Here is a 16991-nt window from a genome sequence, read left to right as displayed (position 1 = left end):
CGCAGATGATTGCTGGCTGGATTGGTGACGTTGGTTCAATTCCAATAACTAGAAAAGTAGTCAAAAGCCTTCATTTTAGCTGAATTCATAAATTGTAATGCCTTCTTGTGGTGTCATATTAACGGTTAATTGACGTTTTTATGCCATTTAGGTTACCCAATTAGCCTTGTACACTTTTCAGGTTATGTAATTTCATGTAATAGTTGACATCGTTATTTGAGAACAGGCATGGTTATGTTTAGCAAAGATGGGCATTACCAGTTTTATTAACAGCTGTACAGCATCTAGATGGATATATATATATATATGTATATATATATATAGATTGGAGATCATTTCTTCCTCATGCCATGAGGCTCTTTAATTCCACCCGGGGGGTTAAGAGCCCACATTAACCCCACCCCACATTGCACATTACCCTATTTTTATGAGTATGGGTATTTTTGTACTCTATATCTTTTATTTTATTTTAGTTTTCAGCACTAGGATAATGCTGGAAGTGTGAATTTCCCTACCGGGATGAATAAACTATCCATTTATCTATCTCTCTATACATCTCTCTATCTCTCCCTATCGCTCCCTATCTCTCTATCTATCTTTCTATCTCTCTATTTATCTCTATCTCTTTATCTCTCCCTATCTCTCCCTATCTCTCTATCTATCTTTCTATCTCTCTAATTATCTCTATCTCTCTATCTATCTCCCTCTCCCTATCTCTCTCTCTATCTCTCTATCTCCCTATCTCTCTCTATCTGTATCTCTATATCTCTATCTCTCTCTATCTCCCTATCTCTCTCTCTATCCCTCTATCTCTCTCTATATCTCTCTATCTCTCTCTCTATCTATCTCCCTATCTCTCTATCTATCTCTCTATCTATCTCTCTATCCCTCTCTCTATCTCTCTCTATATTTCTATCTCTGTATCTCTCTCTTTCTATGTCTCTCTATCTCTCTTTCTCTCTATCTCTCGCTCTATCTCTATCTCATTCTCTCTCTCTCTCTCTCTCTCTCTCTCTCTACTGAGGATAAGCGGTGCAGCTAATGAGATGAGATTATATATATATATATATATATATATATATATATATATATATATATGTGTGCCTCCCAACACTGATCACATATAAAAACACTGAAAGACACCGCTGAGACATTGAACTAGACTGCGTTTTAAAATGAACACGTAATCATAAGCCGACTTTCGTACCAAGATCCTTGTTTTCGCCTTTTCTCCCCAATTTTAACATCCCTTCTGATATCTTATCATGTACTTATCAACGTAGCGCTGTATGTAATACACCAATGTAACCTCATTAACGTCCACTTTCTCTTATAGTTCTCGGATAGCGAATGTTCTCAAAATGTCCTCCAGCCTGTTTTTATAGTCTCAGCTCTCTCGGATATAACGCGACGGTAAAAGAAAAAGGCGGGGTCCCTGGATCGGCCCCTCCAAAGGGTTGCTAAGAGAACATTGCTGTCAGTCTCTCTGGAAGGCAGTCATGCAGGTGCCGTGGATACCTGTTCATCTCCCAGATAATTAATGTATACAAGGAGCCGCTAATTGCACTTTTCACTAATGATTTATGGCTTTTGTGAAAGGGGGGAAATTGGGGGACGTGGCTGTGTACACTCTAGCGGGCGAGTACAGCTGGGTGAGGAGACATGATTAATGGAGAGAATGGAAATGGACTGGCACAGTGATGAGAGGAGCCCCCTTGTCGGACTGGGCAATACACACCCCACCAGTGTTCCCTCTAAGCTGCGCAATTGCGCACTGCTCGGACATTCTCAGCGCACAAGAAAATCGAGCCAGCGCACAAAAATCAGGGCTCAAAATTACTAATTAAGAAGCGACTTAAGTCAAAGTTACAGTGCATGAAGGTAAAAAATACACGAGTTTCCCTGACGTTGTGTCCTAAATGCGGTATTTTGAAGTCGAGTCGAAGTAGAACGAAGTTGAGAAAAAGTTAGTAGAGAACCGGCTCCTTCGGCTCAACTCATTAAAAGGAATCGGCTCTTTCAGGTCCTTAACGGCTCTTCAGGTGTTTTTTTCTTCTTTAATCCCAACATGACCAAATATTATGTAAAATTTTTCACAAAATGACTTAAAGGAAGGGGGGAATAGAACAAAAAAGAAAAAAAAATACCAAAATGAAAAAGTAGCGAAAAGCTGAGAAAAAAAGAAACGAAAGGAAGAGAAAAAAAGAAGGAAAAATTTTAGAAAAAAGGCAGAAAAAAAGAAAAGAAAGAAATGTAGGAAAAAAGTAAATAGAGAACAAAAAGAAAAGAGTAACAGCTCGGAAAAAATAAACACAATGAGATTTTTTTTAAAGGAATTTTAAAAAATAGAAAAAAACAGGGAAAAGGAAGAAAAAGTTTGTGTTGCATTCAAATCATTTCCAATTATATCAAGTGAATTTTGTTGCCAACATTGTACTTCCACTAAAAAAATGTAATCAAATACAGTTCTGTATCTTACAACCGACTCAATAAGCCCCCAAAAATGTTAATATTATGCGACAAAATATATCAGGAAATAAAAAGCAATGGATATCTTGTGAAAGAATTGTAAGAAGAAACGACGTTTGTAGGCTGGACAACCTTTGCAATAGTACATGAGTCAATTCATTCAAAAACTCCGCAAAATGTAACTTGATGTCAAGTTTTGGACATGTTTGATAATGACTTAGTTGCTACACTTGGGATTGCTGTTGCTCACTGTTGTTTCAAGCGTTGCTCACCGATTTTGTGTGAACGCTCAGACCCGTGCGAAATTACAGAGAACATTGGTTACGACAAACATCCTGGTCTTTAAACCCACCGCGAGCGCTTGAACCCAAGGCAAACCTGCAGCTTTTCACTCAAAAGTGTTAACATCAATAATAACAGCAAAACCGAAATATCGTAAATGTTCTACGTCCAGCGTTTGCGCTGATTTGTGAGCGCGAGATGAAGTTTCACACTCCCGGCAAAAATAACAACCGCACTCGACTCGAGCGTTTAATCAGCCGGCTAGACAACGACAAGGCCAGGTCCAAATATTCCTGTGCAGAGTTTTGTCCCGCTTTTCCGCCCAGTAAATATGGTCCAGACGTATGATTGAGAGCGTGTCCCTATCTGTCAGCCCCGCCTCGTCCCCCGATAGGCTCCGGGTCCCGGCGACCCTGCACGGGATAAGCCAGAGAGATAATAAATGGAGCGTCATCCATCAAAGTAGTCAGCACTAGATTTTTCAGTAATCGAGTAGTTTTGTGTCATTGCGGCTCTTTTATCAGAAAAGCTGTCAAAGATAAAAATGTAAGTTGTCATTGGATGTCTGTTTGTGAACACCCACTGGGTTTCCCTAAGTATGATTCACTTGATGTTTTTTAAGGAGCCAATTGCTTTCTTTCTGCAACGAGAGTGCTAATATCGTGTTTTTTTTCTTCCGTAGCTATTAGAGTACGACAAAGAACTCTCCGTGTTCAAGGATCGACTGCACGAATTGGAAATATCTTTCCCACCCAGGTATCTGTACCAACACACACACACACAGTTGTTTTTCATTGAGTACATAATTATGTTTCCTATTCCCCTATAGAAAAACATCCAGTTCTGTATTCCGACTCTATTTTGCATTGAATACTTCGTGCCAATCATTTTTTCAGGAGAATAAATCAAATTATGATAAATCTGGAATATCTATTTATCTATCTCTCCATATATCCCTCTCTCTCTCTCTATCTATCTCTCAATCTCTCTATCTATCTCTGTCTCTCTGTCTTTCTCTGTCTCTCTGTCTCTCTATTTCTATCTATGTCTATCTATGTCTATCTGTCTCTATCTATCTATCTCTATATATCTTTCTATCTCTATCTCTCTATCTCTCCATACATCTCCATCTCTCTTTCTATCTATCTCTCTATCTCTCTATCAGTCTCTCTGTCTCTCTGTCTCTCTCTGTCTCACTATGTCTCTCTATGTCTATCTGTCTATCTCTCTATCTCTGTCTCTCTATCTCTCAATCTATCTCTGTATCTCTTTCTATCTCTATCTCTCTATCTCTCCATACATCTCCATCTCTCTTTCTATCTATCTCTCTATCTCTCTATCCATCTCTCTGTCCCTCTCTGTCTCTCTGTCTCTCTATGTCTCTGTCTATCTATGTCTATCTGTCTCTATCTGTCTCTATCTCTCTATCTCTGTCTATCTCTGTCTCTCTATCTCTCAATCTATCTCTATATCTCTTTCTATCTCTATCTCTCCATACATCTCCATCACTCACACTCTCGCTCTCTCTCTATTTATCTCTCTATCTCTCCATCTCTCTATCCATCTCTATGTCTCTCTATCCATCTCTATGTCTATCTATGTCTATCCGTCTCTATCTGTCTCTATATCTCTCTATCTCTGTCTCTCTATCTCTCCATCTATCTCTACATCTCTATCTCTATCTCTCTATCACTCTATCTCTCTCTGTCTATCTTTATCTCTCTCTGTCTATCTATCTGTCTGTCTATGTATCTGTCTCTCTCTATCTATCTCTCTCTCTCTATTTATTTATCTCTCTATCTATCTCTCTATCTATTTCTATCTCTTTATCTATCTATCTATCTCTCTATCTCTTTCTATCTCTCACTATCTCTATCTCTATCTATATATATCTATATCAATCTATTTATCTGTCTAGCTATCTGTCTCCATCCATCTGTCTCTCTCTCTCTCTCTCTCTCGTTATCTCTCTATATCTCTATCTATATCTCTATATCTCTCTGTCTATCTCTGTCTATCTGTCTATCTATATATATATACATATATATATACATATATATATATATATATATATATATATATATATATATATATATATCTATATCTATATCTCTATCTATATCTCTCTATCTCTCTTTAACATACGTGTTGATTCATTTTGCCTTAACATCCAAGGCCTATGGCAAGTCGTCCGATACGACTCCAACGTGCACGTCCTTTTGTCCGAATCGGCGCGGGTTTTAATATTCTGTCTCGGCGTCGCCCCGAAAAGGCGGTCTCCTCTCTCCTTTCCTCAAACAAACGCATTTGCAATTAGCCCTTTCGGAGGAGAGGGAGGGCAAACACACCGACGGCGCGGAAATATGTTTCGGGAGCAGCGCGTTAATGGCGCTTGACCTTTGCCGTGGGTTGTGACTCAATCAGCGCAGATAATGAAACGCTGTAATCAAACAATAATTACTTGATAAACTGCTCGGGTGGCAGGCGCAAGGCTTTGGGGATTTTATTGGCTGTGTGTGGGAGAAATCTCAGAATGGTTACCGGAAGAACTCATGTGTTGCAAGGAATGCTACGTCCGATTTTAGTTTGCAGGTCATCCCAAATGATTAAACATGCAAAATGGAGTGTTCATTTGAGCTGTGAAAAGTGATGGGTCCCTGGGACTTGCTTGCTTAAAAATCTATGGTTTCCAACAGAGATCTATGGCTCCCCAAAATTGAGTCTTATCCAGGTTGAAATGGTAAATCGGCGACAAATATTTAATATAAATCTTTATATTCATTCAGTTTTAATCATCACAGTTTATTGGTAATACAAATCAGTTGTCACTTCAAGAGTTTTCAGTTCACAACAATATTGTACAGTATACAAAATCATATTGCTGAAATAATTATATTATTCTATATTTTAATTCTGTTTTAATTATTACAGTTAATTGGTAATACAAAGCAGTTATCACTTCAGATTTTTCAGTTCACAATATTGTACACTATACAAAATAATATTGCTGAAATATTAATCTATATTTTCATTCCGTTTTAATCTCATCTCATCTCATCTCATTAGCTGCACCGCTTATCCTCAGTAGGGTCGCGGGGGGGCTGGAGCCCATCCCAGCAATCATCGGGCAGTGGGCAGGGGACACCCTGAACTGGTTGCCAGCCAATCACAGGGCACACAGGGACAGACAACTCGCTCGCTCATTCACACCTAGGGACAATTTGGACCGGCCAATCCACCTGAAATGCATGTCTTTGGAATGTGGGAGGAAACCGGAGTGCCCGGAGGAAACCCACGCAAGCACGGGGAGAACATACAAACTCCGCACAGGAAGTCTGGAGCTGGATTTGAACCCACGACAGGTTCCCATGACGAACTGTGCCGCACACGCGCTAACCACTGCGCCGCCGTGCTTCCCTCCGTTTTAATCATCACAGTTAATTTGCAATACAAATCAGTTATCACTTCAAGAGTTTTCAGTTCACAAAAATATTGTACATTATACAAAATAATATTGCTGAAATATTAGTCTATATATTCTGGCAGTTTTAATCATCACAGTTAATTGGTAGTACAAAGCAGTTAGTTTAGTTTAGTTTATTCAACCAATAATCTTCACATAAAAATCATGGGAAATTGTCTCGTTGTCTCGGCTCAGTGAGAATTTTAAAATTTAACAACATTCAACATTCAAAATATAAAACGAAAAACAGAAATTACAATTTACAATTATTGAAAATTCGGACAGCGCTCGGGTAAAAACTGTTCGTAAGTCTTTTAGTACCCTTGAATTATCACTTCAGATTTTTCAGTTCATATATTCTTGGTGGTTTGCTGTCCCGCCACAGTTGTAATGCCTTCTCAAGGTCCAATTGCTGCAACGGAATTTCCATAGCTAATTTGTGGTTCTCATTGTCGTGGTGCCGATCGAATGTGCTCTTCTGAAAGTTCGTATTGCGAAATGATTTATGCAATTGAGTTTTTTTGTCACGCTGGGTACACGCATCACAGAACATGTAGCCTCCATTATCATCCTCCTCATAGTGTCACCAGGAATATAATTGAGTCCATTTTGGCAGAAAAGTCCTTTTCTTGTTAGGAGTATTCTTTTGTTTATTTTCTTTCGTCGAATCGTTTCTTCAACACACGTGTTTTCCTTGCCTTTGCGGAATTATTGCCGTTGTTATCACTCTCTGCATTATGTTTCGACTTATTACTGACACTGATAAATGACCAATTTTATGTTGATTTTTACCTAATACTGTTTTTTCGGAGGCATACTTAACCTTCACTCGACGACAAGCACCACAACAATGACGTCATCTCGAAGCAACAAAATCTTGTTTGCCGAGATTGGCGTGCGGACAAAAACTCGAACCGCGAGACCAAAACAACAATGGCGGATCTGCCTGACGAAAAGCTTGGAGTGCTGTAAATCTTTGTTTTAAAAAAAATGTAATCGGGTAATAATGACAATTTTGTGTCAAAAAAGTTGCGTCCCGGGGACACACGTTGACTTGACACTATGCGTCCCCAGCAAAAACCAGGCGTCTAGGACGCAGGGACGCCGGCAAACCAGAACACTGTCTGTATATTTCAACTATATTTCGAGTCGTATTTCATACGTCTTTGTCATCCTGAGTTGTGATATTTTTAAAGGAACACCAGCACCCAAAAAGCTTGTTGCCATATTGTTTTACGTCTTAATAGTCGGGGAGGTTACGAGTCTTATAAGCAAAGTTTTAGCAGGGAAGAGGTCTAAATCTAGTAAAAGCTAGAGCTATTCATCTCCAAACGGAAGAGCAGCTTCAGCGACAGACTGCTGTCACAGTCTTGTTCCACGGACAGACTGAGGAGATTATTTCTTCCTCGTGCCATGAGGCTCTTTAACTCCACCTGGGGAGTAAAAGCCCACATGAAACCGCACCCCCACATTGCATATTACCCTATTTTAATTACATTTTTTATTTTATTTAGCACTATTTAAATACTCTATATCAGCATGTTACATTGGGTATTTATGTATTATATTCCTTTTACTTTATTATTGTTTTATTTTTCAACACAAGGATACTGCTGGAAGTGTGAATTTCCCTACGGGGATGAATAAAGTGTCTGTCTGTCTGTCTGTCTGTCTGTCTGTCTGTCTATCTAGACATCTATCTATCTATCTAGACATCTATCTATCTAGACATCTATCTATCTAGACATCAAGACATCTATCTATCTAAACATATCTATCTATCTAGACATCTTTCTATCTATCTATCTAGACATCTATCTATCTAGACATCTATCTAGACATCTATCTATCTAGACATCTATCTAGGCATCTATCTATCTAGACATCTATCTAGACATCTATCTCTCTACCTATCTAGACATCTATCTATCTATCTAAACATCTATCTATCTATCTAGACATCTATCTAGACATCTATCTATCTAGACATCTATCTATCTATCCATCTATCTAGACATCTATCTATCCATCTATCTAGAAATCTATCTATCTATCTAGACATCTATACATTTCTATCTATCTAGACATCTTTCTATCTATCTATCTATCTATCTAGACATCTATCTAGACATCTATCTATCTATCTAGACATCTATCTAGACATCTATCTAGACATCTATACATATCTATCTATCTAGACATCTTTCTATCTATCTAGACATCTATCTAGACATCTATCTAGACATCTAGACATCTATCTATCTAGACATCTTTCTATCTATCTAGACATCTATCTAGACATCTATCTATCTATCTATCTAGACATCTATCTATCTATCTAGACATCTATCTATCCATCTAGACATCTATCTATCTATCTAGACATCTATATATCTATCTAGACATCTATCATCTATCTATCTAGACATCTATCTATCTAGACATCTATCTATCTATCTATCTATCTATCTAGACATCTATACATCTATCTAGACATCTATCTAGACATCTATCTAGACATCTATCTATCTATCTATCTAGACATCTATCTATTTATCTATCCATCTAGACATTTATCTATCTATCTAGACATCTATCTAGACATCTATCTAGACATCTATCTATCTAGACATCTATCTAGACATCTATCTATCTAGACACCTATCTATCTATCTATCTATCTATTGTCGGAACACAAAAGGATTCCCCCGTTCATCACGACTCTCGGCCGTGATGAATCAAATAGATGAAACCCGAGAGCAGCGCATGAAATTTGATTTAATCTACTCTGTAACAAGCCACGTAATTGGTCGCTGTTGCCTAGTTAAAGTTAAACAATCCCCTCCTCCCGTTTTCCATCACAACGCTTCTGTCAGGTCCGCCTTGTGCTTCTTGAGCAATCAAGCCTCCATGATTGTTCTCCATCACACAGTCGTCTCCGGACCGGCCCCTCGCCATCTGTGAAGCCATTACTCTTTTTAGTTGAGGCCATCGGAAGACAAACTCGCAGCCGCCCCCACGCTCTGCTCACTTTTGTCCACGTCTATCAGTGTTCTGGTTTGCCCGCGTTCCTGCGTCCTAGACCGTTGATTTTTGGACGCAAATCAACGTGCGTCCCCGGGACACAAGTTTTTTGACAAATAATTGTCATTATTACCCGATTACATTTTTTTTAAACAAAGGTTTACCGCACTCCAAACTTTTCGTCAGGCAGATCCGCCATTGTTGTTTTGGTCTCGCGCCCCGAGTTTTCGTCCGCACGCCGATCTCGGCCAATGAGATCTTGTTGCTTCGAGATGACGTCATTGTTGTGGTGGTTGTCGTCGAGGGAAGGTAAAAATCAACACAAAATTGGTAATTTCTTCAGTCTCAGTAATAAGTCGAAAACTAAAGCAGAAAGTGATAACAACGGCAATAATTCTGGCACGAAAAAACGGCGAAGGCAAGGAAAACACGTGTGTTGAAGCGAACGATTCGACAAAAGAAAATAAACAAAAGAATACTCCTAGCAAGAAAAGGACTTTTCTGCCAAAATGGACTCAATTATATTCCTGGTTACGCTATGAGGAGGATGATAATGGATTGGACCTCGAGAAGGCATTACAACTATGGCGGGACAGCAAACCACAAAGAATATATGAACTGAAAAATCTGAAGTGATAACTTGCTTTGTATTAGCAATTAACTGTGATGATTAAAACTGAATGAAAATATCGATTAATATAATTATTTCAGCAATATTATTTTGTATAATGTACAATATTGTTGTGAACTGAAAAATCTTGAAACGATAACTGATTTGTATTACCAATAAACTGTGATGATTAAAACGGAATGAATGTATAGATTTATTTATATATTTGTCGCCGATTTACAATTTCAACCTGGATAAGACAAAATTTTAGGGAGCCATAGATCTCTGTTGGGACCCATAGATTCTTCAGCATGCGAGTCCCCGGGACCGTTCTGGTCCTGACAACAATCATCTTTTTTATTTTCATTAAAAAAGAATTTCCTTTTATATTTATTTAGTGCCTATTTACACTGTAAGCACACATCTTAAAACAAGTTTCAGCTTGAATTATTAGATCATCTTAGTAACCAATTTTATTGGTCTCATTGTTGTTGCTGTCGTTGGGTGACATTATTTTTTTCTGCCTGTGTCTGTCTGATAAATCCTGTGTAGTCTTAGATTTGTTGAATGCAAGTGGGAAAATGTCTTTCTGTCTTTCTAATCATTCTAACGTGTGTAAATATCATGTAAATTATAACTATAGCCTTATCCTCCTTGTTTCATAACCCTATCTTCTCTGTTCCCTTATCTTCTTGGCTTTTTACCTCACTGTGAAGGTGTGAACCTGGAGTGTCATGCCCAATTTCGTTGTCACAATATGTTAACCCATTTTGTAACAATGACAATAAAGGTATATTCTATTCTATTCTTATCATCTTACCGTCCTCCTACTTTAAACCTTTATTTTTATTTTAATATTTAACATGTTTTTCCCACAATTTCTATTCCTTTGTACTTGTTTTTTTTCCTGTGTAGTATTTGTAAAATACGCAGGCTTTTGTGTCCGTCAAAGTTGTTGCTGACAAATATAAGTACTTAAGCACGGTGGTGAGGAATTTACTCGCGACTTGTCAGAGCCGAAGCTGGAGCCAGTGGGCTGCCACGCACTGTTCGGCCACAGGGCCGCATTAAACAACACTGAGAGTGTTAAGAGAGAGTACGGTAACACTGCTTTGGCCAAGATGAAAACACAAAACATCACTCCGATTTTTGCATTGAGTAACATTCAGATCTGAAATGTACTCTTTACGGAGCAACCTGTAAATCAGGGATCAAAAATATTTGGGACTCAAAGGGCCATAAAAGCAAAAATATATATATACAGTATATATATATGTATATATGCCAGAGCCTGTGTCCCATATCCACAAATATACCACTTTAATTTCGTCTCCCTCCCGCAATTACTCAAGATTGTTGAGGTTCATTTTCACCTTCACTTTTTTCATAGAAAATAGTTTAAAAAACGGTGCAAGCAGAGTTCTTTTGTAATAATGTAACAAAATACTGCAAACGAGGACACCGACATATTGACCTTTGTTTGTATTACGTGTGCTCTGTGCATAGCTCGGCCTAAGCCTACCGCTCATCCAATCAAATTGCTCTGTGTGCTTGGCTGGTGTTTCTGGGTGTTTGCAGTTTGTGGTAGATAGATATAGTTATATATTATATAGTTTCTTTTGTCTTTTATTAGCATATTTGGTATTGGAGTCATCCAAAAGTCATTGAAAGTAATCCAGTTCAAGTAACGCTACCCAACCCTGGACTTAGCCGATTGGTTAAGACCAGCTACAGTCGCTAGGATTGACATTAGCTCCAGACATTGTGTTAAATGCATTTGTAAGTATGTACCTACAACATAACTTGTATTCGTCCCACAGCGAGTGAATGTGAACGAAACCCCTTAAAGCGGACCGCAGCATCGCTTATATAGAAACGTATTCATGCTTTTTGATTGATTTAGTGGAAAGCTTTTAGTATTCCCATGATCCAATTTGTTTTCCCGTTTTTTTGCACAAAATCAATGCAAAAATTAAATCGGAATCCCGGCTTCAAGAGGGAATGCACTAGACAATGAGCGCTGAGTAGAAGAATGTATTGTGGCCCTAACATGGTTAGCCGAAATGGGCTTTGAGAACAATTTTGAGTGACATCAACCAATAGCGCAACTTTACCATGGAGCAAATGATGAGTGATTTCAGGGAATGAAAATCTAACGATAGCCAAGTAAATTTAAACGGAATGCTTGAGAAGAATACGATGCAATGTGACTTTTTCAAAGGAAAAACAATGTACTCGAAGTGGCACCAAAATCGAATTGGAAATATTTCTTCTGTAAATTCCTATCAGGTATAAAGAAGTCGCATCACAATCATCAACAGGGTTGGGTAGGGTTACTTCAACTGGATTACTCTCAATTACTTTTGGATTACTCCAATACCAAATATGCTCATAAAAGACAAAAGAAACTAAATAGGAATAAAATGACTAAATTGTGTGCAGGCTTGGGGAGTAACAGAATACACGGAACGGCAAAAATGATGTTGGCAAGCTGTTTGGATGTATTTTCATTTTGTTCCTGTCGCATTTTATGTTCGTTTTGCAAGAGATCAAAGCCAGGAGAAAAGGTTACCACCAGTGTTCCCTCTAAGCTGCGCGCGTGCGCAATTGCGCACTGCTCGCACATTCTCAGCGCACAAGAAAATCGAGCCAGCGCACAAAAATCAGGGCTCAAAATGACTAATTAAGAAACAACTTATGTCAAAGTTACAGTGCATGAAGGTAAAAATACACGGGTTCCCCTGACGTTGTGTCCTAAATGCGGTATTTTGAAGTCGAGTCGAAGTAGAACGAAGTTGAGTAAAGTTAGTAGAGTTTGACGAGAACCGGCTTCTTCGGCTCGGCTCACTAAAAGGAACCGGCTCTTTCGGGTCTTAAACGGCTCTTCGGGTTGTTTTTGCTTCTTTAATCCCAACATGACCAACTATGATGTAAAATTATGCACAAAATGACTTAAAGGAAGGGGGAATTGAACCATAAAGAAAAAAATACAAAAATGAAAAAATTGTGAAAAGCTGAGAAAAAAAGAAACAAAAGGAAGAGAAAAAAAGAAGGAAAAATTTGGAAAAAATACAGAAATAAAAAGGAAATTTAGGAAAAAAATAGAGAACAAAAAGAAAAAAGTAACAGCTCGGAATAAATAAACACAATGAGTTTTTTTTTTTAAAGGAATTTAAACAAAAAGTAGAAAAAAAGAAGAAAAAGTTTGTGTTGCATTCAAATAATTTCCAATTATACCAAGTGAATCTTGTTGCCAACATTGTACTTCCACTAACAAATGTGATTAAGTACACTTCTGTATCTTACAACTGACTCAATAAACCCCCAAAAATGTTAGTATTATGCGACAAACTATATCAGGGAAAAAAAGAAAAGGATATTTTGTGAAAGAATCGTAAGAACAAACGAGGTTTGTAGGCCGTACAACCTTTGCAATAGTACATGAATCAATTCATTTAAAAGAGAAAAATAATTTTGCATTGCCGGAAACTCAGCAAAATGTAACTTGATGTCAAGTTTTGGACATGTTTAATAATTAATTATCTTGCCACACTCGGGATTATGGTTGCTCACTGTTGTTTCAAGCGTTGCTCACGACTTTGTGTGAACGCTCAGACCCGTAAGGAAAATTACAGGGAACATTGCTTACCACGTGTTGTGAGTCATCATTTTATTCATATTTAGTTTCTTTTGTCTTTTATGAGCATATTTGGTATTGGAGTCATCCAAAAGTCATTGAAAATAATCAAGTTAAAGTAACCCTACCCAACCCTTGTTTCTGTCGCATTTAATGTTAGTTTTGCCGGAGATCAAAGAGATCAAAGCCAGGAGAGAAAGCTTACCACGTGTTGTGAGTCATCATTTGATTCATATTTACTTTCTTTTGTCTTTTATTAGCATATTTGGTATTGGAGTCATCCAAAAGTCATTGAAAATAATCAAGTTAAAGTAACCCTACCCAACCCTTGTTTCTGTCGCATTTAATGTTAGTTTTGCCGGAGATCAAAGAGATCAAAGCCAGGAGAGAAAGCTTACCACGTGTTGTGAGTCATCATTTGATTCATATTTACTTTCTTTTGTCTTTTATTAGCATATTTGGTATTGGAGTCATCCAAAAGTCATTGAAAATAATCAAGTTAAAGTAACCCTACCCAACCCTTGTTTCTGTCGCATTTAATGTTAGTTTTGCCGGAGATCAAAGAGATCAAAGCCAGGAGAGAAAGCTTACCACGTGTTGTGAGTCATCATTTGATTCATATTTACTTTCTTTTGTCTTTTATGAGCATATTTGGTATTGGAGTCATCCAAAAGTCATTGAAAGTAATCAAGTTAAAGTAACCCTACCCAACCCTGATCATCAATGTGTGCCCGAATGTCTCTTGAATGCACATCATAAATACTTCATCTGCTCGATAGAACAACTCAACAGTTTGCTGTCAAGGAAATAACGTCCTGAAAAATGAATGGTCGAAAATAATCTTTGTGAACATACATTTTTGATTTTACCTTGAAAAAGTCTTTCTCCTGTTAGTTTTGCCAAATCGAGTACCATGGTTTGCGCACTATAAGTCGCCTCAGGTTATAAGAGGCACCTCTAAAATATAATATGTTCTCATTAATGTTTTCCTATGCATTGAGTTTAAACTACAGTAAAAGCTACTCTATTAATTTGTGCATTTAATACACTTACGGAATATATTCGTGCAAAAATACACAGTGGAAACATTTCCCTGAGCAAAATTGCAAAACATTGTATCCAACAAAAATCAAACCCGGGTCACAGCGGTGAGAGCGCTGAGACCTAACCACTAGCCCACGTCTTTTTGACATCTTTTAGAGATGCATTCTATCTGTCTGTCTATCTACCCTGGTCGTATCCCTCGAGAGGGGTGACAAACGCAAAACAAAAAAAAAAAACAAGACAAGAAAAAACAGCAGGGCCCGACAGCTTTCATTGGTTTACCCCTGCCGTATCATAGAACCCGTCCAAACATCCCACTATCCTTTCATAACACCTCTCCACTCAAACAGGACACAAGAAAGCGGCCATGTCACTCGGGTCAGGGTGACACAACACACTCTTCTGTTCAACAGCAGGGCCCAATAGCTTTCACTGGTTTACCCCTGCTGTATCATAGAACCCGTCCAAACATCCCACTATGCTTTCACAACACCTCTCCCCTCATTCCTATCACCAATGAGAGCGTGAGTTTCAGAGATGAATTAAATGTCATAAATTGGACATGGTTTATTAACATAGACACCAAGTCTAAATCAATCTAAACCTCTTACAATTTTTAATTTTCAGACCAATTGCAGACCAGTTCTAACTATCTATCCATCCATCTATCTATTTATCTATCTATCTCTGTCTCTCTCTCTCTCTCTGTCTCTCTCTGTCTCTCTCTGTCTGTCTGTCTCTGTCTCTGTCTCTCTCCCACTGTCTCTCTGTCTGTCTCTCTCTCTCTCCCCTCTTAACTAGAGTCGAGGAGCCAGTAGGCTTGCTAAATTAGCCCCTTGGCCTTATGATCACAGCATCGTTGATGCTATCCATGCGTACTGTTTCAGAGGCGCTCTGTCCATTTATGAAGACACACCATAGTTCTATCTATCTATCTCAAGAGGGGTGACCGACAGCAAGACAAACACATACAATTTTTGGACCATGGCCAACCCAAATGTCCAAAAACCCAAACAAGTTAGGCACCTCGGCACCCAAGTCAGTCATGCTTTCGTCCCTCCAGATGAAACTGGACACAAGAAAGCGGCCATGTCACTTGGGTCCGGGTGACATAACTCACTCTTCTGTTCAACAGCAGGGCCCGACAGATTTCACTGGTTTACCCCTGCTGTATCATAGAACACGTCCAAAATAATACACAGAAATAAAAACATTCTGTCTCAAAAACCTTCATTTTAATACAATTATAGGGTTTGTAATGGCTAATTATCATAGATAATTAACGGGACACAAGAAAGCGGCCATGTCACTAGGGTCAGGGTGAAACAACACACTCTTCTGTTCAACAGCAGGGCCCGACAGCTTTCACTGGTTTACCCCTGCCGTAGCATACAGGTCCCCTGCCCATCCCTTAGAACGCGTCCAACATCCCACTATCCTTTCACGACACCTCTCCACTCCTTCCTATCAACAACAAGAGCTCTAGCTTCCATTATATTTCGACCGCTTTCCTGCAGTGCACTCATTGTACTTCTCCAAAAATATCGAGTTAAAACGATGCGGTGTGGGTGGTGAAGAAAACAACTGATCTCCTGAACCCTGTTTACAATCATCCGCTCGTCCATCATTCTAACTACCACCGAGCCTGTGAAATTGGTGAGGGACCATTGTCTCGGTAATAGCCGAATAATGCCCACTGTCATGTGTCATTGCCCGGGATGATGCCACTGAAGGGAGGGCTTTTGTTGAAAACAATCTTTGTCAGTTCGGATTGAATGGAGGCCATCTGTGACCGCTTTCCGCCGTGCGGCGAACTAAATGCTACACATGTCATAGCTGAACCCTTGCAAGCTGTGAGCAATGAGCTACTGATGGCATTTTCCCGTGTTTGTCCTGCGCTGTGCCAATGTTGTGCCTTCAAGCCTCCCGGCTCGACAAACCCGGGCAAACACGCCGCTTTATCGATAGCGTTTGGCTGATCTTTTGCGCGGCGGCTAGCATGTGTAGGTTGTGTTGTGTTATTCCGGGCCTCCCCTGACAACGCAAACAAACATCGCGGGCGGGGACGCGTCTCGTTCCTGACGTTTTAGCCGACGGAAGCCCTTGGGATATCGACGGTATCCTGCGGTGCCTTTCTCCGCCCTTCAACTGTCAATGATGATACAGTCAGAAGCATCTGGCTGATTTTTTTAGCGCCCGTGGATATATATTGAGAAATAGAATTGTTTTAAAATGATATTCTATAAATGTATGCAAATAGTCCGTGGGTGTATACTCATCTCATCTCATTAGCTGCACCGCTTATCCTCAGTAGGGTCGCGGGGGTGCTGGAGCCCATCCCAGCAATCATCGGGCAGTGGACAGGGGACACCCTGAACTGGTTGCCAGCCAATCGCAGGGCACACAGGGACAGACAACTCGCTCGCTCATTCCCACCTAGGGACAATTTGGACCGGCCAATT

General features: G+C 39.2%; 1 protein-coding gene across 2 annotated transcripts in view; it reads left to right on the top strand.

Moving 5' to 3' along the window:
* Positions 1 to 16991, top strand: part of inpp5a (inositol polyphosphate-5-phosphatase A) — a 288035-nt gene that overhangs the window by 238116 nt on the left and 32928 nt on the right. For both annotated transcript variants that reach the window (XM_088351848.1, XM_088351849.1), the window contains exon 12: positions 3434 to 3507. In XM_088351848.1, the coding sequence (XP_088207974.1) occupies positions 3434 to 3507 (74 nt within the window). The remainder of the gene's footprint in view (positions 1 to 3433; positions 3508 to 16991) is intronic.

This window comes from Urocampus carinirostris, chromosome 13 (genome assembly GCF_059441175.1).
Source record: "Urocampus carinirostris isolate Australia breed hairy pipefish chromosome 13, RoL_Ucar_1.0, whole genome shotgun sequence".
Classification (NCBI taxonomy): domain Eukaryota; kingdom Metazoa; phylum Chordata; class Actinopteri; order Syngnathiformes; family Syngnathidae; genus Urocampus; species Urocampus carinirostris.
Note: the sequence above shows the minus strand (reverse complement) of the source record. Positions and strands in the feature narration are given on the sequence as shown.